This window comes from Mauremys reevesii, linkage group 21, assembly GCF_016161935.1.
Source record: "Mauremys reevesii isolate NIE-2019 linkage group 21, ASM1616193v1, whole genome shotgun sequence".
Classification (NCBI taxonomy): domain Eukaryota; kingdom Metazoa; phylum Chordata; order Testudines; family Geoemydidae; genus Mauremys; species Mauremys reevesii.
In genome coordinates, this window is record NC_052643.1 from 15,847,832 (window position 1) to 15,872,059 (window position 24,228).

Below are 24,228 nucleotides of genomic sequence, written 5' to 3' on the forward strand. Positions count from 1 at the left end.
GGAAGTTGCCCGAAGTCCCGGCAGGAAGTTGGGGTCGGACTCAGTTCCCCCTTCCCCGCGCCTGGCTCCCCCCTGAGGCGGCGGCCCGCACCCCCGGAGACCCAGGGCCCCCTTCCCACTCCGCGCCCGGCTCAGCGGCGACCCCCACCCGGCGGCTGCAACGGCCCTAGCGCCGCCGCCGCTACTCCTCCGAACATGGCGGCCTAGGCCAGCAGGTTAGCGGCCACAACAGCCAATGGAGCACCTCCCACCCTACCTGCCGACCAATAGCAAGCGCCGCCCACCTGAAACCAATCCCCAGAGGGAGACCGCCGAGGCCTGGCCAATCAGAGATCGGCATCCGTTACCTAGCGAGCTGAGGCGAGGCAGCCAATCATAAAATAGGAGGGGGGGCAAGGAGAACACCTACAGCCAGCGCGGAGAGGGCGGGACACTCATCTGCCTTGGTGGGGTGGCAGGGTTCCCACAGGTGAGCTGAGGAGAGGGGGGCGGGGCTGGGGCTGGGGCTTGATGGCAGGATTCATGGCTTCTGGTTAGAGCTGGGGGGCAAGCGGAAGTGAGCCCTGACCACAAGGACTCCTGGGTTCTAGTCCCATCCCTGCCACCAATTGGCCTTAGGCATCTCCCTTATCCTCTGTGCCTCGGTTTACCCCTCTCTAACGTACCCCACCAGTGGAAGCTTAATCCATTTGTGTTTCCGAAGGGTTTGGACAGTCTCAGCTGGCACACCCTCTGGGAGTAGTACGGTCATATTTGCATGGGATCCACCCCACTGAATCAGCATAGCATAAAAACAATGCTGTTTCTGTAGCATCCTCAGTGAAAGATGGTAAGTCAGTGAGGTCAAGGGTAGATCATCCCAAGTGTATTTCACTATTCAGTATAAGTGTTTTCATTCTTAATTTTAGGCCTTTAACAAATACTTTAAATCTGTTTTTTAAAAAGCAAACATATTACTTAATATTGTTATGTAATCATTCTCAAGGCTCTCTTAGAACAGTAGAGGTCTCCACATCCCTCAGTAGAAGTAAAAGGCATCTGTTGCAAGTCAATTAAACTCATTTACAAAGAGAAATCTCAAAGTGGGTTCAGAATCTAGGTTCACAAGTGAGCAATTTTCCGTTTTCAGCTAAAAGAACATCTCTACTATCTCAGGAGGTTTGCAACCTTTTCAAGGGTAAGATACATTTGATCCTGTCATTGTGTATCTGAGCATAACTGAGAAACCAATAGATGTGATATCGATAGTATGTTCCAACAATTGTTTTTGTTTCAGCCCCGTATTTCACTAAGAAAACAGACACGATCCAAAGTTTATCCAAATAAACCCATGCAAGAGGAAAAAGGCAATCAAAACAAACAAAATGAAGATACAAAGGAAATAACTAAAAAAAATAAGAATAACTCCAAAGAGCCAACCCTGATTAAAAACTCAAACAAGTAAATAAAATACTTTTGCCTGAACAGCTTCAAAAACAAGCTGCAGGGAGTCCCTGTCCTGCAGAGCCTCCCAAGTGTGTCAGAAGAGATATGGATGGCTGACCTGCCCATTGGCTCAACTCGGAGATTTTTTCATTATAGATTCTGTGTGATTCTTTTGATCTCTCCATCCTTCTGTTTCTAGGCAGTGAGGCAACATGGTTAGTACTTAGAGCATGAGATTAGGTATAAGAACTAGTGGGTTCTGTTCCTTACGCTTCCACTGGAGCCATCATAATTTGCATTTTGAAGATGTATTGCATACATATTAAGCACTAGTATGTGTGACCTGCGTGACTGCTGCTTGTCATGCTGATCATAGTGATCTTATTGTTACTTGGTGTTCCCCCTCCGGTCACTTTCATCCACCTGTTGATTCTCATCCTATATGTAAATTATGCACGCTTTTGGAGAAGAGAGAGTCTTTTCGATATGTTTGTATAGCACCTAGAACAATGGGGCCCTGATCCCTTACTGGAATTTCTAGGTGCTACAGCAGTACAAATAAAATAGTAATAATATCACTGGAATGGAAATGTGGGGTTTTTTCTACTGTTTTTGTAGTCTAGCCATTAGAGTAGGAAACTATGGGTCAAGACTCCAAAGTTTTGTTTCTGACGTAACGTTGCCACTTATTCACTTTGCAACCATTGCAAGCCTCAAAGAGCTTGAGTTAGCAACCATTATTCCTGCTGAGTAGAACTTACTTGCACAAGTAGTCCCACTTAAGTAAGAGTCATGGTTTCAAAACTGGCCCTTAAATCTGTGTGTCTCAGTTTCCCTATCTGTAAAATTGAGATGATACTTCACATGGCATGGAAATAAATAATTAAACCTGTAAAGCAGAAGTAGGCAACCTGTGGCACGTGAGCGGATTTTCAGTGGCACTCACGCTGCCCGGGTCCTGGCCACCAGTCCGGGGGCGGGGGCTCTGCATTTTAATTTAATTTTAAATGAAGCTTCTTAAACATTTTAAAAACCTTGTTTACTTTACATACAATAGTTTAGTTATATAATATAAACTTATAGAGAGAGACCTAAAAACGTTAAAATGTATTACTGGCATGCAAAATCTAAAATTAGAGTGCATAAATGAAGCCTCGGCACACTACTTCTGAAAGGTTGCCGACCTCTGCTGTAAAGCAACAGAAGCTCCTTAGACAAAAGATGCTGTGAACTACAGGGCTGAGCTTTTGTTTTTTTTCAGCACAGTTTAGACAAAAAAATTCTAAGTACATTTACAGCACTTATAACATGTTCATAAAATGAACATATTCCATTATGACAGGTTTCAGACTGGTAGCCGTGTTAGTCTGTATCAGCAAAAAGAACGAGGAATACTTGTGGCACCTTAGAGACTAACAAATTTATTTGGGCATAAGCTTTTGTGGGCTAAAACCCACTTCATTGGTGCCACGAGTACTCAATATTCCATTATGATTTTTTTCACTGGTCATTCAATACCCCTTTATCATTTTAACAAAAGTGTCCTAAGTTTTAATGTCTCTTAATATCACAGTATTTATTTTAATGTATTCATTTTTAATTTGATGCTCTCCATTTCAGGGGAGAAAGGTCAGCAGATGGCACTTTTTGGAGATGATGTCAGTTTTTCCTCTATGGATTAGCTAACAAGGTTGTAACAGCATTACAAGCATAACATATTGTAAGATCATTGTCTCTGGCATATTGTTTTTGAAACACAACCAACTTCTGTTGGCGTAGAGCCGGAAATCCTGAATATGTTCCTGAGACCAATTTTTTTTTCAGATGGCAGAATATTGCATTTTTATCTGCCATTAATTTACCCTCAACCTAATAAACTGACAGTTATTAAACCAGTGCTCACTAGAGCTAAAGTAAAGGACCTGAGAATGTTCCTATTATAAACCCCATTTTTGAGAGGGTTCTAACTCAGCCATTTTAATTTGTGCCAGATTGAAAGGAAGTATTCAAGCTGGGGCATTATTTAAAAAAAAAATTGAGGAGAAAAATACCTCTGTGATATCTTTTTTTCATACTTGAGAGCAGACTATAAAGTGGACTGTTCAGTTTGTCTTAGGAAAAAAATGACTCCTTGAAAAAAATTGATTTGTTTGAAATGTGGCTATTATCAGATCCAGTACAAATAGAGGAGAGCAAGTTCGGTTCTATTCTGCCTCATGCAACACTGGGTACTTTCAATTCTGCATTCCCTTCCTTTGGGAGTGAACTGATTGAATACACACACAGTAACATCAGCACCAAAACCAGCAGTCTCTAGCCCTTGAACTAAAGGAGCTCTCCTTTTGTATAAGATGGTAGCAGACTTTTTTGGGGACTGGGCTAGCCACTAAGGCAAAGTTTGGAGACTAAACACCTTTGTGGCTATGAGTGTGAACTCCTTATAGAAGTAGGGTGAGGACCATCCACACCCACCCATTGGAAAGGAACTGTCCTAGAAAACTTAGAATAACAAACACCCAAGGAGTTCAGACATTCTTCAGATTATTCTAATCAGGAATCTGATCCAGCTTCCACTGAAGTTCATTGTAAAGTCTCCCTGAGCTGGATTTGGGCCCCTGTTACCTAAAAGGATGACATGCATTTTGACTGAGAAATCTCTGCAAACGGGGTCAAGTTATGTGCCAAGTTACATACACTCCAACCAATCCCATTGACTTGAGTGGATTTACTTCGGCTTTACACAGCCTTCATCAGAATCTGGCCCTCAATTACACACATTTTATAGCCAGATGTGCATTCAGACTCAGAGTCCAATCCTGCCCCATATACATACTGACAGGAGAGCTTTGAGTAGGTAGAGAATGCAGCATTGGGCATTTATTTGCCCTATGGTACCTAATAAAATATGTTAAAGAATCATTTTTTGGCTGTATGCTACCACTAACCAGAGTGCTGGTTTCAGGGTGTAGTGGTTTCTGAGTTATTTCCTGGTGCCCGTAGAAGTTAAAAAGCACAACTTTCTATAGGAATGTATATTTACATAGTTCCAGTAGGTGGCAAGATGGTCCCAGGCAACTGCTTTGGGGAAAAGTACTGCTGAATACCTGATGTTCATATATCATGGCTTCCTTCATTTTAATGTTGTTCACAGGGTACTGAGCACTGTTCTTTTTTTTTAAAAATAGTTTATTGGGGGAAGAAAATGAGCTTCTTTGGGGTAAATATTGGCATTAAGCCATAGTCTGGTTCTGGGAAATAGGGAGCTGTGCAAGCATATATGATCACATCTTACTCTGGTGCAGGGCTGTTCCACCCGCATTTCCACGGAAGGCACTGGGTGTCAGATGCACAGCATCTCAGAACTCCTGGGCAGGGAGTTAGGTGCAGCTGCTGTGCTACCTCTTTAAGAGGATGCAGGGTGCTTCCCTCTTCCCCCCTGGTCCCAGGTCCTCCTTGCCTTTCCTTACCCCATCTCTTTAGCTATGAAAGAAGAGGCTGCAATTACACAGGGAAAGAGGGAAGCTGCATTATTTTCTCTTTTCCTTGAGCACCTGGGATGGGATCAGTCCCATTTGATCTAAAGTGAACTGAAGATTCCCACAGGGATGTAGTTTTCTTCCTGCCCTGAGTCCATAGGTGCTGGAAGTAGGGGTGCTGGGTGTGCTACCACACCCCCTGGCTTGAAGTGGTTTTCATTAGATACAGGGTTTACAGTTTGGGTCAATAGCTCTCAGCACCCCCATTATAAAAATAGTTCTGGCACCCTTGCTTGAGTCAGGAAGGTACTTTAGCGCATCTAACTGCAAGCATGTGAGCAATCCCCTTGACTTTAATAGGACTGTTTACATGCATGAAGGTAAGCACATGTTTAAGCATGTGATTTAATCAGGGCCATAAGTTTATCCCTGAATGTTCATTAATATTCCAACTCCCCAAGCCACTCAGAAATGGTTCATATCTGTCACCACAGGAGGCACAGCTCTCTTTCATAAAAATCTCTATTAAAATATTGTAAAACACGTTTGCTTTTGAGAAATACTTAAGGGAAATCCAGAAGAAGAAACTAAAAATAGTTGATTTTAGACTCTGTACAGAGCAGATGGAATCTGCTGTTCTCAGTGGAAGGAATAATACTCTGAAACCTCAGAGAACACTCTCCCTCCCCCCCTCCCCACCCCAGGATGAACCATTCAGAGGATCCAGTTGACTACAGGCTAAAATGTGAATTTTACACAACTACTGGGACAAAATAGGAAGGATCCTGTGTTTAAAAAATAATCTACATTAGTGAATAAAGAAAAAGGTCACTTGACATCTTACCTGTAATATTTGCTGGAGGTATCTTTGCACCCTTAGCTAAGAAATTAGGGAGTGAACAATGAACAGATTAATATATTTTAAGGCCAAAAGGAACCATTATGATATCTGCTCTGACATCTTGCATAACAGAGGGGACAGGAATAGATAAACCTAGGTGCCTCCTTAACTTATCCCAGGAAGTTATTTTGATGCGTGCTTAGGAATCTGTATATAATGTTTATTCTTGGGACAGAACAATTGCTTCTGAAATTACTGAGTGTGTATTTAATTATTTCCTCTTTTTATTGCATTATAGCACATTATTCCTTTTTTATACATACACTGTTGTCTCGTTGTGACTTAGCAATTGCTATATTTGCTAACTATCACAACAAAAGTCAGATAAATACAGAGCTGATAGTACTTCAACTTTTCCAAATGAGTCCAGCCCACCTCTGCACATAACCCCCAATCAATTTCCTTTTCATATTTTTGTGCACAAAAGATCTATAAAGTGCAACAGCTCATGCATTTACCCATTGCTGTTGTGCCAGCTAGAGCTTAAAAAAAAAAAGAAAAGAGAGAGAAGATGATCCTCATACTTATTCCTTGACAGCATGTGGTACAGCTTCAGTAGACTGATTGACGTTTTAAAGATAAGAACAGTCCCAAAAAAGGAGGTTTGGCTGAATCCATGATACACTATTCAGCGGGATTGAAAGAGATTTGAAGTCAACAGAAATTTTGCCTATGTAAGGACTGATTTGACCAATTTAAAATCATTATTAAGAAGTACTTTTCACATTGTGAAAACAACAAACCAAGTTTTTTCTTTGAATATATGAAAACATATGGTGACTTATGGTAGTGAATCATACCATCAGTGAAAACAAGCTGTGAAGGAAGTGGGGCTGCTCTGTGATAATTTATGAATACTGTATGTGACTTGTTTACTGGGATATTTACCGTCTGACTAAATTGGTTTAGTTGAGTCAGAAATGGGGTATAAAAACAAGCAGGAGGTGAAACAATGGCTCAAGATAACAGCAAATACTTGAGGATTGTTACAGGATAATGGAAGAGCCATTGGCTCAGAGGTCACTAGCTTCTATTCCACTGAGCCCATTGGACTGTTTGTTTGGCTAGCAGGGCCTGAAGCCGCAGGATGTGAGGAGATAAAGGAACTAACTGGATTAAAAAGTGATTCTTTCCCTACCTCAGGAGAACAGACTGAACTTAGGGCTTGTCTACACTGGCAACGTGTCTTGTGTAGTCGCGGCACAGTGCTGGAGAGCTCTCCCAGCGCTCTTAAAAAAAACCCCACCTCCATGAGGGGCGCAGCTCCCAGCGCTGGGGCGCGGCTCCCAGCGCTGGTGCACTGTCTACACTGGGGCTTTACAGTGCTGAAATTTGCGGGGTGTGTGTGTGTGATTTTTCACCCCCCTGAGTGAGAAAGTTGCAGCACTGTAAAGCGCCAGTGTAGACAAGCCCTATGGCAACCAGTTAATCAATACAATTAAAATAGTGGAGGTTTTTAAAACAGGTTGGACAAACATCTGTCAGGGATGGTCTAGGTTTACTTGGCCCTGCCACAGCACAGGGGGCTGAATCTGATGACTTTTCAGCATCCCTTTCCAGTCCTACGTTTCTATGACCCACACACACACACACAGGCACCCATTGTGGCATTTGAAGAAGTGAGGCCTGCCTCAGCTACCCTCAGGGGTTGCTAAGCCTTTGGGTAAGACAGACATGCATAAAGACTGTTTTAAAATAGTTTCTCTCTTTGTTTCTACTGTTAAATCTTAACAGTAAAGAAGGTTGTTTGCTCACTGTATTCAACACTGTCACAGATGCCTGAAGGAAAGAGGGATCAGTAAGTGGTTAAAAGATAGAATACAAAGGGTAGAAGTAAATGGTCAGTTTTCACAGTGGAGAGAGGTAAATAGTGGGGTCCCCAAGGATCTATACTGTGACCAGTACTGTTCAACATATTCATAAGTGATCTGGAAAAAGGGTAAACAGTGAAGTGGCAAAGTTGGCAGACAATACAAAATTACTCAAGATAGGTAAGCCCAAAGCTGAGTGCAAAGAGTTACAAAGGGATCTCACAAAACTAGATGACTGGGCAAGAAAATGGCAGATTAAATTCCATGTTAATCAGTGCAAAGTAATGCGCACAGGAAACATAATCCCAGGTATACACACAAAATGATGGGGTCTAAATTAGCTGTTCCGACCAAAGAAAGATCTTGGAGTCATGGCTAGTTCTCTGAAAACATCTGCTCAATGTGCAGCGGCAATCAAAAAAGCTAACAATGCAGGAACCATTTGGAAAAGGATAGATAAGACAGAAAATATCATAATGTCATTATATAAACCCATGGTACCCTCACACGTTGAATACTGCATGTAGTTCTGGTTGACCCATCTCAAAAAAGATATTAGAATTGGACAAAGTACAGAGAATGGCAATAAAAGTTATTAGGGGTATGGAACAGCTTCCATATGAGGGGAGATTAAAAAACTGGGTGGGGTGGAATAGGGGCAGGAAGAGACAGGACGGGGGTGTGGCTTTGAGGGAAGGCGTGGGGGTGGGGTCTTGGGCAGAGCTGGGGGTCGAGCCCCCCCCCCCCTACACAATGGAAAGTTGGCGCTTGTGGGGTTAAGTACTGTTGATACACAGGATACTGGGACCCAGGCCTGATCTAAGAGTGGGAGAATTGTGGAATTTCACCCCAGATAGATGAAAGTATGAGGCCTGACACCTGAGGGGAACACTCAGAGACCAGAAAGGGAATAGAGGTGCACTTAGCTAGCACAGTAACCACGATCCAAGCCTTTTATCTCTACACTAAGGAACTTTACCCCTTCTCCTCTCTCCCCACCACTAACTTTTCCCCCTCCCTCATCCCCAGCTTTGACTGTGATAATTTTTATTTTTCCAAAAGCTCTTGGTCTTTGTTTAGAAAGAGGCTTTTCCTTTGAAAGAAAAACATCACTTTATGAACAGAGACCCCTATTGCCCAGCATTAAATAGAAGGGGATGAATCAGCTGATATGAGATGTGTCCATTCTTGTAATTTTGAAGTACAAATTTTGTTGCTATATTCAAGGTTTTCATCTCCCCTTTGCAATGCATATGAGAAGAAGAAAAACGTGAAAATTATGAACTGGCATTTTATATAATTTTTAATTATTAAGCTATGCAGTTTGATGTATTCATTAGCAAGCAACTCAGCTAGGATATTCAGATTCATTTGCTTATTCACTTAAATCAGCTAAAGTACCCTAGTAATTTTATAAAAACAACCAAGAGTTCAATGGCACCTTAAAGACTAACAGATTTATTAGGGCACTTAATAAATCTGTTAGTCTTTAAGGTGCCACCAGACTCCTCATTGTTTTTGTGGATACAGACTAACATGGCTACCCTCTGATACCTAGTAATTTTAGTAGCTTAAGAGTCAGTTTAACATTCATTTATTTCTGGCTTTCGCCATATAAGAGACTGTTACATAAAAAGTGGAAAGTTCAGAAAAAGGAAAACTAAAGAATGTGTGTAAGTGGTTAGCACTGGGGACTGAGTGGCAGGACTCCTGGGTCCTTGTCCCAGCTGAGTGAAGACTTACCATATGACCTTGGCAAGTCACATAGGACCAGATTTCTAAAGGTATTTAGGTGCCTACCTCCTCTCAATGTCAATGGGAGTTAGGTGCCTAAATGCCCTTTAAAAATCTGGCCCTGAGAGCCTCATTCTCCTCTCCATCACCTGACAGAGTGGTAAGTAACCCACTGCAGTCAGAGTTGCACTGCTGTGAGAACTGAGTTAGGCATTTAGCCTCCGAACCTCAAAGGTATTTAGATGCCTAACTCCCATTGATTTGAGATACATTTGAGGATCTATCTGGGCCTGATTTAGCTCCATTCAAGTCAATGAGAGATTTCCATTAGCTCCAGTGATGACAGAGCAGGCCCTCTGTGCTTTGGTTCACTAACCTGTACCAGGGATCGGCTAACTTACCGGTTTGTGAAGTGTTTTGAGAAAGTCAGAAGACAGGCGCCATAGAAATGTAGAGCATCATTCCTTTGTGATCATGGTAGTGGTGAAGACAGGAGAATCAGGAAGGTGGTTTCTAAATGAATGTATACCACCAGGAAACTGGTCTCTTCTAATCCTCCCATCTCTTGTGCACTTCTCCTTTGGTTCCCCTAATGTGTCTCTTTAACCTGTACTGGGCCACTAAGGTCGCTGATAAATTTTCCTTGTGGGTGAAAAAAAAGACTACTACTTGATTTGAGGCATCCTTCTGAATCTTAACTCATAAGGTAAAGACAGTTGCTTAGGAAAAGGTCCTTGTAGTAACCATAGTCATTACATGAAGGTCTCTATCTATGTAACAGGAGCAGGAGGTACACATCCTGCTACACTCATGTCAAGTGATTTAGGATCTTCTGATGGATTAGGACTAGTCATTTCCCCAAGGGTTTGAAGATTTAGTTGGGATTACAACAAAGTGGGTTCAGAGTGAGACCTAAATAAGGGACAAACGGAGCAAGATGACCACTTATTCTACTAAAAAGTTCTACCTCCTGGCCTTCAAATGTCTGAAATGAAGTGTCAGCTAAGAATGAAAACTGATCCACTGTATCTTCTTTCTTTAGCAACAAGGCCCCATCACTAGAACAAGCAGCAGGAGCCGCATTTTGATCTGCACTCCTTACTAACGGCCAAATCCATGCCTCTCACTGTACTAAAGCAAGTAGTTCCATTACCAGAAAGCATTCAGGGACTACCTGGCTGAAGTAAGATGAATGGAATTTGGGGCTCGACCCTGCAAACATTTCCTCAAGTGAGTATCCCCACTGCACTGGGAATCTTTGTATAAAGTTGTGTCACAAGAAAGGGTTCTCCCTGGAAGTGTTGCATGAATAAGGAGTGATCTGTACATGCCTGGGCTCATTGGCTGAGTCTTCCACCCATGATGTGTTAGCAAGGGGACAAATCCTGCTCCCACTGAAGTCAATAGCAATTCTTCCATTGACTTAACTGGAAACAGAATTGGGCCCAATGCCAATAAGCTAAGACAGATATTGCAAAGAGTTGGTATTTGACTATTGTAACATAAAATAGAGCCAAGCATCTCTCATCTATGAGCTAGCAAGATGATATATAAAACCACAAATCACCATGGTAATTCTTTGCAAATCAGTTTGCTGGATTGAATACTAATGTTATTTAACCCACATTAAAATAGACCAAATAATGTTTAACAGTTTGACACTTTTTTTGTTACATTAACCTCTTTTTTGACAGTATCAGTAAGTTCCCAGAGCTATGAATACCAATGATATCTTTGGGGACCAAGCTTCTTTTCACAGATTTCTAATGAGGAAAGGTAACCCGTTTACATACTAGAGAAACCTATTCTGATTAATAATGATTTAGGGGGAGATTTTCAAAGGCACAAATGGGCACATTAGCCACATTCAAATCCATGCAGGTGGGCTCTTGTGCCCAGCATGATCCCCACTGAAATCAATTGGGCTCCACATGGCACAAAGGTCTGATTGCAGGATTGAGGTCTAGTCTGTTTCAGAAACCATCCTGTACATACCCTGCATGAACACCACAGATGTCTTGTTGCAGTGCAGGACAGAGCAAAGTAACTAATTTCAATCAACATTCTTCTGTATGCGTTTCACCAAAACAGTGTGTAGGAGGGAATCTTTGCTAGTTGCAAAGTCAGGGGAGGGATAGCTCAGTGGTTTGAGCACCCAAGCTTGTGATCTCCATCCTTGAGGGGTCCATTTGGGGATTTAGTTGGGGATTGATTGGTCCTGCTTTGAGCAGGGGGTTGGACCAGATGACCTCCTGAGGTCCCTTCCAACCTTGATATTCTACAATTCTAAAATAATTTAGATGTTTCTATATATACCTTTTGCTTCACACCATACATCATGAAGTGTTCAGCATAGTTCACCTGGTGTTAGAGTGCATCTGCAATGTACATATGCAGAGTATAAACAATTCATTGTCTAAGGGCTGGTCCACACTAAGAAGCGGGGTAGAACTAGGGTACGCAAATTCAGCTACGTGAATAGCGTAGCTGAATTCGAAGTACCCTAGTTCGAACTACTCACCCGTCCAGACACCGCGGAATCGAAGTCCGCAGCTCCAAGGTCGACTCCGCCACCGCCGTTTGCAGTGGTGGAGTACCGGAGTCGACCGCGGCGCTTCCGGAGTTCGAACTATCGCGTCCACATTAGACGCGATAGTTCGAACTCCGAGAAGTCGAACTCACCGCGTCGACCCAGCTGGTAAGTGTAGACTAGCCCTTAGAAGGCATAGAATCAGAAATTAAGCACTGCAATAAGCTTCCAAGGGAGAATCCCTGTCATTGGAGACTTTTAAGACTAGGTTAGACAAATCCCTGTCCAGGATGGCTAGGTATACTTGGTCCTGCCTCAGCACAGGTGGCTTCACTAGATGTTTAGTCTTGAGAAAAGAAGACTAAGGGGGGGGACCTAACAGCCTTAAAATATACATTAAGAACTGTTATAAAGATGATAGTGATCACTTGTTCTCCATGTTGTCCACTCAAGGTAAGATAAGAAATAAATGGCTTAATCTGCAGCAAAGGAAATTTGTTACATATTATGAAAAAGCTTTCCAACTATAACATAAATAACTATGGCAGTAGCTCAACAGCAGAAGTCTTGCCAATATTGGCAAGAAATACCCCTGTAGAACTATTTTTGAAGACCTCAGCTTAGGAACAGAGAGAGGAAGAAAACGAAGTAGAGCCAGCAATATTTTTAAATTGGTTGGGAAACTCAACATTTAGAAAGAGATTACACAAGAAAAATGCCCTTCAACTTGCATCTCTGTGAAGTGAGTCCTACCACTCTTGTTTTTCACACCACCACATGCTGTACTCATACCATGTTGTTTTCATTACATTCAAAACAGGCCACCTTTTATATGGGGATCTCAATACACCTTATAAACATTGATTGAATCTCACAACCTCCTATTATCCCCATTTTACAGATGGGGAAACACAGGCACACAAAAAGTTAACTCACTTGGCTAAAGTCACTCTGACAGGTCCAGTGGCTGAAAGGAAACATCACAGGAGACCCAGGATAAGCAAAGAAAACATTTTTACAGCATCTGTGTACACCAAGAACACCACAACCTCTACCCCATATCCATCATAATCTCTCATCCCATTCCTTCCATATGGCTTTCATCATAGACACCAAATAATGTAAGCAAGGGAGTACCTCTCTTCCTTTAGCAATCCCTGACCTGACCTGACCCCTAGAAACCAGCTAATCCTGCTTCTGAACAGCTAGATTAGCCCAGTCCCTTTAGAAAGGCTCTGATTCTAACTAGGTTCAGCTGTGCTCCACTCAGGGAAGCCCTCTCAGCTGGGACTGGAAATTCTTGTGGGTTTTAACTCCCAGGCCTGTCACACCAGTGTCTAGCTTGGTTGAGCATCCTTCTTCTTGAGGTGAAATGCAGCCTCGCCCAGTGAGGTTGCAATCTGTTAGGGTTTCTAGGAGCGCCTGTAAAACAAATACTACCAAGACATAAATCTGTGGTTTAGGGCCTGATCCTGCAAGCACTGCATGTGCTGAGATCTCACTGAAGTCAAGGTAGAGCCTGTGGACTTGCAGGCCTGAGTTTGTAAATTTCAGACAGATATTGAAAAATTACTTTTCAGCAGCTTGATTTTTTTTTTTAAATCAAGTCATTTAAAAAAAGTTAAATGCATCCCATTTACATTAAGATACATAAGGTCTTCAGGCATGGAAATATAATTGTAGAGTTAACTAACTTTCCATGTGCTGGCTTTGAAATCTTGCATCTTAACATAGGGAAGGAGCATATGGTGATATTTTATTTTCTATTTATAAAAGCTCCCATGGCACCTAAATTTCATGAGGGGTAAAGGAATAAAGGCTTCTCATCATAACTAACAGGTGATTTGTTTTGCATTGGTTAGTGCTTAATGGTCAATGCAAAATTATAAAAACTGTCTGAAAGCAATCAGAATTTTAAAAAATGTACAGTCATTTTTCACATTATAGCCCTTTGGTTTGTTTATGTCTCATACCTCTTAAAGAGGAATTGACAATACAAAACTTTTTGTCCTGAACAGGCTGATTCTGGGAGCAGGCAAATACCATACTAAGCACTGGCAGGGTTATTATACAATTGCTAGTGATGCAGTTTTGAAACATACAAACTGCTTATTATAAATCTGAAATGATCTTTGCACATCCTAGCACCTTCCTCCTAGGTATCTCAAAGTGCTTTACAAACATTAAATAATTTAACATCAAAATATTTTTAATGAGGTACATAAACCTGTCTCTTTGACAGATAGGGGCACTAAAGCTTAGCCTTTGTCTACACGAGAAAGTTGTACCAATTGTTTGGACACTCTTATTTCAGTTTCAGAATGACTTACATTGAATTAGCATAAGACTGTAAGGAATTGACTTCAGCAAAATTGATACATGGCATTGTGAAGCTAAAATAAGAGTGCCCACGAGAGCAGATTGTGAACCTGATTTTGTTAAATCAGTCCGACTGTCTTGTTTAGATGAGGCCTTACAGATGTTAAGTTTTCACTAGTTTTGAGAGACTCGCTCCTTGTGTCCCCAGCTTGAGGACAATGTATGTTTCTGAGATGCTGAGTATCCACAACTCTCTTTGCCTTCAATGGGAACAGTGGTTGCTTGGCCCCTCTGCAAATCAAGGCCTAGATGTCTCAAGCTGAGCACCCACAACCTGAGGCATACCAAAATAGTGGATGGACAACGTGCTTAAATGCTTTGCCCAGACCAGTCTAGGTAAGGAACTAATATGGCCCCCATCACTGTAGTATCTGAGCCTCACGCTCTTTAATGTATTTACCCTCACAGCAGCTCCGTGAGGCAAGGCACTGCCATTATCCCCATTTAATAGATGGGAAACTGAGGCACGGAGAGACGAAGTGACATGCCCATGGTCACAAAAGGTATTTGTGGCAGAGCAGAAACTAGACCTGGGTGTTCAACAACCCAGGATAGCCCTCTAACCATTGGGACATCTTTCCTGTCAGATCACACAAGGCAGCATCAGAATTGGGATCAGGTCCGAGTTCCCAGTGCCAGCCCACTAGACCACCCTCTGTCCTCTACTGTTCTGCTGCTCAGTGTGCTAGGTTGACATGAATGTGTTGTTCATTTACTAGACCAGGATGTGACTGAATCTTTGTGATAAATCAATGTGATTTTGCTTCTCGAGCAGAGATGGGCCTGAGACACATAGTTCAGACCCTGATTTCAACCATCTCCGCTTTCTGGGGTATTTGGATCTGGGAGTTTTGGTTTGGTCCCATCATAAAAATTGGAACCAGATGTAGAGTTAAGATACAGGTTCAAGATCAGATTTTGGACCCTCCTCCCAAGTGGAATCCAAGAGTGAAGTTCAGGGGTTTGGTACAAGGCCATCTTTATTCTCACTATATACTGAGCTAACTATGATGACAGCTGATAAGCACTTACAGTGTTAGGTTTTGTGATTAAAGTGTGAGTCTCCTCTCAGGAATAATTCCTCTGCAGTTAATGGAGTGACAGTGGCCTAAAACTCGTGTAAAGGAGAGAATCAGGCCTATAATATGCCATGTTGCGATCAGGCTTAGACTATCAAACTCATTTCACTTAAAACTTCAGTTGTAGAGAGAGAAAAGGACAGTGCTTTGCAGCTCAGCCACCCAACCCTTCTATTTGAGCATATTCATGAAGTCTTCAGTAGAAAGCTCTGTAATTTCTATGTTGGCATTGCACTACCCTTCCTTGACCAACATCAAATAGGCCTTCAATCACTGCTAATGCGTCAAATGTCTGTAACATAAGGGAGAAAATGATCTTGGGCTTTGGATTTTTAAATGGAAATATTCTTGGTAGCTTGCAGTGTTTTTCTGTGTTATTTATTCTAGCACCAATTATTGCCCAAACAAATAATCAGAGGGATGGTCTTTTCCTCCTGATGTTAAGAGTTTTAGTTTAGTCTAATGACGCTGAAAACTGAAAGACTGAAAAGTCTTAGTTGTGCTGTGTGTGGAAGGCTCATTGAGCTAAAATTGGTTTTCACTCTATTATCTATTGGAGCAGCAAAGACTGTCGTGGGAGCCTTTATTTAACCTTGGATGAATGCTTCCTTTTCTGCACACAATCAAGGCAAACCCAGCCTCACCTTTTAACAAATTGTACAGTTTCTGATGCTGTGCAAATATTGCTTGTCAAATACATTGTGCAATTCTCCTCGCCCTCCCCACAACCCCTTCATCCCATGACTTCCTAATTCTTTTCAGCTTCTTAAAAAAAAAGCAATAGCTGTTCTCCAACATGAATACAAATACCTACATAAGTCCCGCTCTGAAAGCATGCATGAATACAGAATGGTACTTTTCCTCTTGTTGTCAAGGCCAAATTAGGGTTTTATGGGGCCCTAGACAATGCAGAGGCAAGAATTCAGGATGGGATGAAATCCCTGAGGTTAGTCTGATTTTCTTTATTATCCCTTTTATCTTCCAGTTTCCTCCTTTTAAAAATATTTCTCTTTCAGTGGAATGTTTATTTTGTCAGGGCATAGAAGCTACATCTTCCTGTATAATTTATAAAACTTATTAATACTTCAATTTATAGAATAAGCACACCTACACACTCCCTACTTCACAAAGGCATTCCAGTTAGAGTTGGCACACAATGGCACTTTCAAAAAATAAAATCTGTTTTGGGTCAGCCTGCAAATGAAAATGTTCTTGCAAAAAGTCAAAAAAATTGTTTTGGGTCAAACAAAATGTTGTGTTTCAGTTTTGACCATTTTAAAATGTTGATTAAAAAAATAAAGGAAACATTGAATGGAAAATTAATTTCAAACCAAATTGAAAATTTTCATTTCGAAAAATGATGAAACAAAACACGGGATTTTTTAATTTAATTTTTTCCAAATGAACAATTCAGCAAAGCTGACACAAAATGTTTTGGTGTTACTAAATCTGCATTTGCCACCAAAACATTTTTTTGGCTGAAAAATGTAATCCCGCTCTACTTCCAATCTATACAATAGTTCTCTAAAGAGCCGAACACCAAGGGTTTGGACAGTTTGTCCCATGGCAGGGAAGTGATTGCTCCCTTGTCTGTGACATGCTTCTGTTTTGTGCTGGGTGTGTTGTACTGGCAATGAGCAAAGCTCAGGCAGACTTTAGTTGATGTTGTGCTTTATTCGGTGTTCAGTAAAATGAATGCTGATTGGAATAGAAGCTCCTATGGGCAGGAGCTTTGGCTCTGAGCTGTTTGTGAAGTGCAGCATACATTCACAGAGCTACATACGCCATAAAAATTCAATTTTAAAAGTCACTTAAAAATTTGCTCCTCCAGAAGATTCTCATTTGCACAAAACTAAGATCTACATAGGGGATCCAGGCTTCCAAGGTCTGCTCCAAGAGAAGCTGCCTGGCAGCTGGCTTCCCCATTCCTTTCTCTGAGAACACAGTGAGGAAATCTTCGCCATAGAACCACTCTCCAGAGATGTCTGATCCTTGAGCTGCTCACCTGTGTGCTTCCATAGCAGTAGTCGAAACCCCTGTTCTCCCTTCTGAGACCCTCCCACCCCAGACACAGTATCTCCTATGGCACACCCCGACTGCCCCAGGTGCATTTCCCCCCAAGTGTGCTCCCCCATACCTGAGATGGGGGGGTGGCCTGATCTTTGCATTTTCCCAGCAGATCCAGCACCTTGCAGGTTGTAAGACTGATGCCAGCTTGTTACATTGCTCGGCTGTGAATAAGCTACACAACTCAACAATGTACAATGAAACCATAGAGAAATTCACTGACTAAATCCAAATTCTGAAGAAATCAGCTGGACTCACAGTTTGATTGTGAGTATCCTTTAGGCAGAAGAGCTACATTTGCCCAATAACTTATTAATTGTGAATTATTCACTTGGCTGTAGTCTAGGCAGCTTGTGCGAGGAGCACAATAAGAAAGACTTTCTGTACAAGTTAGATCAGTCACCTCCTTTTTAGAAGCTGCTTCTAATTACTCTGAATAATCAGCAACAGCACACGAGAGGAGCTGGGCCAGTACTTTGCTCTCTATCCCTTAATAACCTTGATTTAAAAATCAAGGGTGACTCCTCACAGGATTCACTCTCCACTAGAGTTGGCTTCAAGTATTACCTCCACTGGATTTAGTCTGTAATCTCACTCCTCCGTGTGGATGAGACAGTACCAGACAAGCCACATATTAAGCCAATAGAGTTAGAGATGCCAACAGAATACACTGGGCCTGATTCTGATCTCACAGCAATTTTACACTGGTGTAACTCCGCCAACTTTAATGAGTTACACCATGGAGAAGAGGCAAAGAGAATCAGGCACAACGACTCTCCTAAAGTGGGCTGTTGTTGTGTCACCATCAAAAGCACTAGGCAGAACATTTTAGACCTACCAGCGTCACAGCTTACCTTTCCCCAGGAGACTGGTTTCTGCTGTCTGTGTCATGACATTGCTTTACCAGCACAACATCAGGATGTAAAACAAGGGACTGGATGCTCAACTGGGGCACACTCATGCTGAGACTGGGGGGAAGCAAGGGTGACCCTAAACCACCTTCACAACAGCCTTGATCCCAGGGATTTCCAAGGACCGAATCATCCCCAAGCACCCCCAGGTTAGTGCAATCATAGCTCTGTGGCTGATGGAGCAGTGCAAGAAGGGATGTAAGTGGAGGCCAAGGAGTTGGCCCAAGATCAGGAGAGAAGCAGCTGTTTACTAAAGGGAAAGCATTTTAATACCACACTTCAGCTCTGGTTTCATTCCGCTTTGCTCTTCACAGTCACGTATCACAGTAATGCTGAGCCAGTCAGTGGCAAAGGTCACGCATGTGAGAGCAGAGTGGGGTGAAGTGGAGCCTCCTCAGCAACTGGAACTCAGACTACAGAGGAGCTGATAGTGACCACAGACTTCAGTGCCTTCAGACAGAACTCAGTGCAAGCCTGGTCTTCCCACAACAGCATCCACCTCCAAGAAGATTAAGAGAGAAGCCCCATCCCAACCGCACACGTTAAAAAACCTGCAAAATTTCAGCAACCTCCCAGGTGAGGTTGAAGATATCATCTAGTCTCTTTGTTGAGCTCTTTCTTGCTTTAATACAAGGTCAGATGTCCTCAGACACTACAATGCTAAGCACTAGGTAGGAAGATAGATAGATAATTCCTACCTTTTCTGTAGTGCGTTTCACCCGTAAATCTCAAAGCACTTTATAACGAAGGTCAGTATTGTTATCCCCAGATGGGGAAACTGAGGCACGGGGATGTAAAGTGTCTTGCTCAAGGTCACCTAGCAGGCCAGTGGCAGAATGTGGAATAGAACTCAGGTGTCCCAGTCCAGTGCTCTATCTACCAGGCCAAATTTCCTGGATGGATAGTTAGATTTGTGGAACACCCATGGTTTGATGTCAGTTTGCATCTTCCATCACATAGCTGGCAGAAAGTTTTCCCATTCTGAGACAAACTGGAGATTTAAGTGAACATAAGCTTGATTTATTAAGGGAATATATTTTCTATTATAGCTCAGTTCAGGATCATTTATTTTTCTTCCTTAGTGATATTGGATGATTTTTATTCTAAGTTATAAATCTGACTTGGTTAAAAATAAAAAGTGGACACTCCATCTTTCAGCCCTGGTCATGTGGAATCAAACCACATGTCAGAGGGAAGTCAGTCAAGGGGAATGGGAGTTTTGCACTTTGATCAAAGCGTCCACCATTCTTACTGCAATTATAAGTATTAATCACTGCCAACTTCAAGCTCCTCATCTTCCAGGCCCAGCACAGCTCTGCCCTTGCCAAGTACATCTGTGCTCTTGTTTAATCTTGCACCCCACCCCCCCACCCCATCCTCACTCCCTGCTGCTTCTTTTGTCTCCCCCTCCTACTCTGGCTTCACATTTTCTTTTGTGTCGCTGGGAACTACCTCCCACTTTCCAGGCACCAAGAGTGGTGCCTCCCACCTCTAAACCCATTCCACTTGCAAAGCCTCCAACGCTGGTCTCCTATGCTAACAATAGCTCCTCTGCCTGTACTCTTATCCTGTTCATTCTGCTCATCTGAAGGCCAGATTCTGATATCTGTACTTACGGTGAATGCCACCTTACCCCACTGAAATCAGTGGAATCACATATGAACGACAGTACTCCTCAGTGTAAGTAAGGGTAACAGAATCTGGCTCAGAGTAAGGGAGAGCTGGTGAGTACCCACAGATTCCATTACGGTCAATCCCAATGAAGTGACCAGGAGTTGTGGGTACTCAGCATCTCCCAGGATCAGGCCCCTTCGACCGTCAGGACAAAATGTTCAAAAGCATCTAAGTGGCTTAGGAGAAAATTATGACTTTTCATAAATATCTTTGGCACTTAGAAGCCTAACAGGGAAATTTTCAAAAGCACAAATGGTTGCTAGGTACCTGACTCTCACTGAAAGCCAATGAGACTTAGGCTCCCTAGTGCCTCAGTCTTTTTGGAAAATGGGACCGAGGCTCCTAATCACTTCAGTGCTTTTGAAAATTTTACCTTAAGTCCTTTCGCACAAGGACCCTAGCCTCAGCCTGTGTTTTTAAATCACTTTGTCCATTTATGTTGCAATTACATTGGCAATAGCAATATAAGGAAGTCTACGCAGTTAAAGAAAGACTTTCTTTAGCTTAGATCTGAAAAACAACACAGTGGATATTAACAATTCAGTTAGATTCTATACAATATATTTTATTTCATGCTGTGACTAAAGAAGAGAATCAAAAGTGTTCTAAATACTTTATCCAAGACAAATAATAATTAAAGAACTGCCTTGCTCTGCTCCCGATACTTCAATCCCGCGGTCTTCACACGTAGAGATCACTGCCATTTTCCTACCCCCGTTAAACTTGAACTGTCCCACAACTGGCGTGGCACAGAAAAGTCACTCCCATGTAAAAACATGAGGTTAGCTGTGCTGTAAGAAAGGACATGGTCAGAGTATGGGAATAATCAGAGCCTTGTTATCTGCTGACCTTTGAAAAGGGAAAATAACCAACTGTGCTTTAGGATTTGGTGGTGGCACCTTCACTGAAGATATGTACATGTGACAAATTGTTTCAAGATGAGATGAGGAACAAAGGATCCTTGGATTGTTTGGCAGAGTTCAGTAATAACAAATATATCAAACCAAATGGGTAATGGCCAATTTTTCCCCCTCCCAGTTTTAGCTGGAGTTGATTGTAGGAGCCAAACAAAAATGATACTCTGCTGCATTTGAGAAATATCTTCAGCGCATTGGAAAACACTTTGACAAGAAATGGACCAATACAGTTTCTTCAGTTACTCTGTACTGTCTGAGCATAATTCTGGCCCACAGTTTACCTCTTGGGAGCACATTTTTGTTCTTACATTGTGTAAGCAACCCAGTAGATAACATTGACTGCTGCAAAGGCTGCTGGGAACACTGCCCTGGCGTAAATATCAATGGTGTCAGCATCAATGGGCTTGAAGAGGGACTTTAAGCCACTCTTTTTCTCCAGTTTAGTTTCTTGCTGCTTCTTTGTCTCTCCAGTTTCGACTTCAACAGAGCCATATGATCCGGGTAGGGTTTTGGGAGCTCGGTGCTGCCGGTTGGAAATGGCCAGTTCCTGGTTCACACCCGCAGCAGAAAGGGAAAACAAAACAATGGCATTCTTCACATTGATCTGCAAATGAAAGAGAAGAATCTCTTATGGCAATCGGCATGGGAAGAGAGTCAGAATACTTAATCAGAGCTAGCCTGGTGGCCTAGTGGTCTGACATGCAGGAGATCCAAATGTGATGGACAGTACTTGGTTCCAATGCTAGCAGTGGCTGAGGGAGCTGTGAATGGCTCTGTTCTGCCATGCAGGAGATCCAGGAGTAAATTCTGGTTATAATTTTACATTCCCTGGACTATTGCAGGGGCTTGAGGCACTGCAGAGGCAGCATGCTCAGCCCTGGGCTGGTTCACAAGTGGTATTGATCCGCTCCAAAGAGACTGTTACCCAGCTGAAAGGATAACTGATTGGCCTGAAACACAGGGTGGGTCCTGTAAGGCTGTGGATGCCCCTGGGTAGATTTCAGTAAAGAGCACAGATCAGTTGTATCTGCTAGCAGCTTAGCAGGATTAATTAATAACAATAAAATAATAATAATCATAATAAAAATCAAGTCCAGGGATTCACATGCCTGCAGATTTGTGGGGGGAAATTTGCAAACTGTGGATTGTCAAAAGCATTTTTCCCTAATCATTTCATCCTGCTTCATCAGCCACTTAAAGGGCATGAAGGGAACAACTGAACTATCTAGAATTAAGAGGTCCAGGAAGGAATTTCACATGAGCAATTGCTTTGTTCTTGCAACCTGTTGCAGAGGCCTACTTTGAAACATAAGTTGTATTCATGCTAAGCAAAATAGGATCTATCTGGAATCCATTGCACACAATGGAGAATTTGATCTCCATGGGATGACACTGAAGACAATGGGCCTGGTTCTCAGGGTGGCTGAAGCCCTTTTATGGTCCTCTTGCCAGGCAAAGGGCCCATAAGTAAACAGCTACCTGAGAATACCCTTGGGGCATGGGTCCTCCCTGGCTGGTGTAGAACTGGCCCTTCTCCTGGCCTGTGGTGGGGGACATATTGGGGACTATTTGAACAGAGCACATTGGGATTGCTCTAATCTACACCAAGGGCTGGATATGTCTCCAAAGGTCCTGCACACCTCCAGAATACAAGGAACACAAATGTGGCTTAAAAGCCGCTTTGTGTCCCTTCCCTTCCACTCCCCCACCCTGTCCCAAACACAGGAACAGAATGAGAATCAGTCCCAACTGCTTGTGCCATGGGGATGATTGGTTACCAGCTCTGTATCCTGGTAATTGTTCTGATCTGGTTTTGACTTGTACTGGCAACAGGCAACAATCAGCTAAACACTCACATGGTGGGGTTATTAAATCAGGGAATGACTTTACCAAAGGGAAGCAGAGGGGAGTGGTTTCTCTGGCTGAAGACAAGGTTATAATGCAGAGTGGTTGTTTTTCAAAGCCTTCCACGGCGCCACCAGCACACAGTTTACTGACCTCTCCACTCTGTCTGCTTGCCTTCATCTTGTCTTTTTGCTTTTTCATGTAGTCCGCATTGAAATGTGCAAATGCATATTCCACCAGAGCAGCAAAGACAAACACATAGCAAATCCAGAAGTAAACATCTAGCGCCTTGATAGCAGAGGCTCGTGGGAGTGAAGATCGGGCACTGACCATCAAAGTGGTCATAGTAAGAACTGTAGTTATACCTAGGGAATAGCATGAGAAGCTTGGCTTAGAGTTCGGTAACATATCCCAATGGTAATAAACAATAACTTCTACCTAGAGAGGAGCTGGCTGAGGTTTTCAAAGCTATCTAAGGGATGTGGACACCCACTTCTGAACTAGGCACCCGATGCCCAAGACAGCTCTGAAAATCTCTGTGTGGCTTCTGTTACCAGACACAGACAGACAGATCCATTAGAACAACCCTGGGGAGTCTTTTCTATTCTTAGCACCTGCACCTGGCTCCTCTTACTCAGGACTTCAGTGGGAGTAAGGGCTGCAGCGCTGTCTTTTATTAGTAGTGTCTATTGTTTTTAGGGATACACTCTAACAGCATTAAACTTTTATTCTCCATCCTTTATTAGCGCATTTTGCCCTGACTGAAGCATGAAGGAAACCCACTGAAGGACTTATTGATTTGCCAGTGCAGACACAGCATTCATAAATGTGCTTCTGTTCCAATAATGGCATATTGGAGATGAACATATGGCCTTCACACGTCCTCCCTTTCAAGATCCTAACATCACAATCTTTTTACCTAATGACACCCTAGCAGGCACAGCTGATTGGCTGATCCAGAAGGAAACCCATGACATGGCCACCAGTAGGATGGAAGGCACGTAAGACTGAATGATGTAAACACCTCGATTCCGCCGCAAGTGGAAGTGGAGACTGAGCCTGGGAAACTGACCCGCTGGTGGAAAGAGTGGGCAAAGGACAAAGATAAAGTTGTGTGTTAGAAGGTTGGCTTTACAATTACACAGTTAATAAAATAATATACAAGAATAATGCTGCTGATTTGCACTTTTACATCATCTTTCATTCAAGGGTCACAAAGGGCTTTACATTAATTAAGTCTCATAAAATCCCTCTGAGGTACCATAGTTAGTCCTAAGAATAAGTCATAGAATCATAGACTATCAGGGTTGGAAGGAACCTCAGGAGGTCATCTAGTCCAACCCCCTGCTCAAGGCAGGACCAATCCCCAATTATTTATTTAGCCCCAGGTCCCTAAATAACCCCCTCAAGGATTGAACTCACAACCCTGGGTTTAGCAGGCCAATGCTCAAACCACTGAGCTATCCCTGATTTGCCCTG

At 42.6% G+C, this 24,228-nt stretch overlaps 2 protein-coding genes and 1 long non-coding RNA gene across 22 annotated transcripts in view; 1 reads left to right on the forward strand and 2 right to left on the reverse strand.

Annotated features, from left to right (window-relative positions):
- The window catches only part of PRKCZ (protein kinase C zeta), a 141,296-nt gene extending 141,124 nt beyond the window's left edge, over positions 1 to 172 (reverse strand). The window contains exon 1 of the mRNA XM_039509143.1: positions 127 to 172. The gene's annotated coding sequence lies outside the window, so the exon portion shown is untranslated. The remainder of the gene's footprint in view (positions 1 to 126) is intronic.
- LOC120387873 lies at positions 21 to 23,916 on the forward strand. Of its 4 annotated transcripts, XR_005590392.1 has the most exons (7): positions 21 to 469; positions 986 to 1,177; positions 1,277 to 1,640; positions 3,046 to 3,115; positions 10,390 to 10,577; positions 14,405 to 14,592; positions 23,496 to 23,916. It is a non-coding gene; the product is annotated as an uncharacterized LOC120387873 (long non-coding RNA). The 4 variants fall into 4 exon arrangements; XR_005590389.1 differs by lacking the exon at positions 14,405 to 14,592 and having other exon boundaries at positions 25 to 469; XR_005590391.1 differs by lacking the exons at positions 21 to 469; positions 14,405 to 14,592 and adding an exon at positions 598 to 829.
- The window catches only part of GABRD (gamma-aminobutyric acid type A receptor subunit delta), a 68,554-nt gene continuing 64,852 nt past the window's right edge, over positions 20,527 to 24,228 (reverse strand). For all 17 annotated transcript variants that reach the window (XM_039509152.1, XM_039509161.1, XM_039509156.1 and 14 more), the window contains 3 exons: positions 23,669 to 23,824; positions 22,903 to 23,114; positions 20,527 to 21,508 (listed from right to left, as the gene is read on the reverse strand). In XM_039509152.1, coding sequence (XP_039365086.1) covers positions 21,209 to 21,508; positions 22,903 to 23,114; positions 23,669 to 23,824 — 668 coding nt within the window. In that variant the 3' untranslated portion in view covers positions 20,527 to 21,208. The remainder of the gene's footprint in view (positions 21,509 to 22,902; positions 23,115 to 23,668; positions 23,825 to 24,228) is intronic.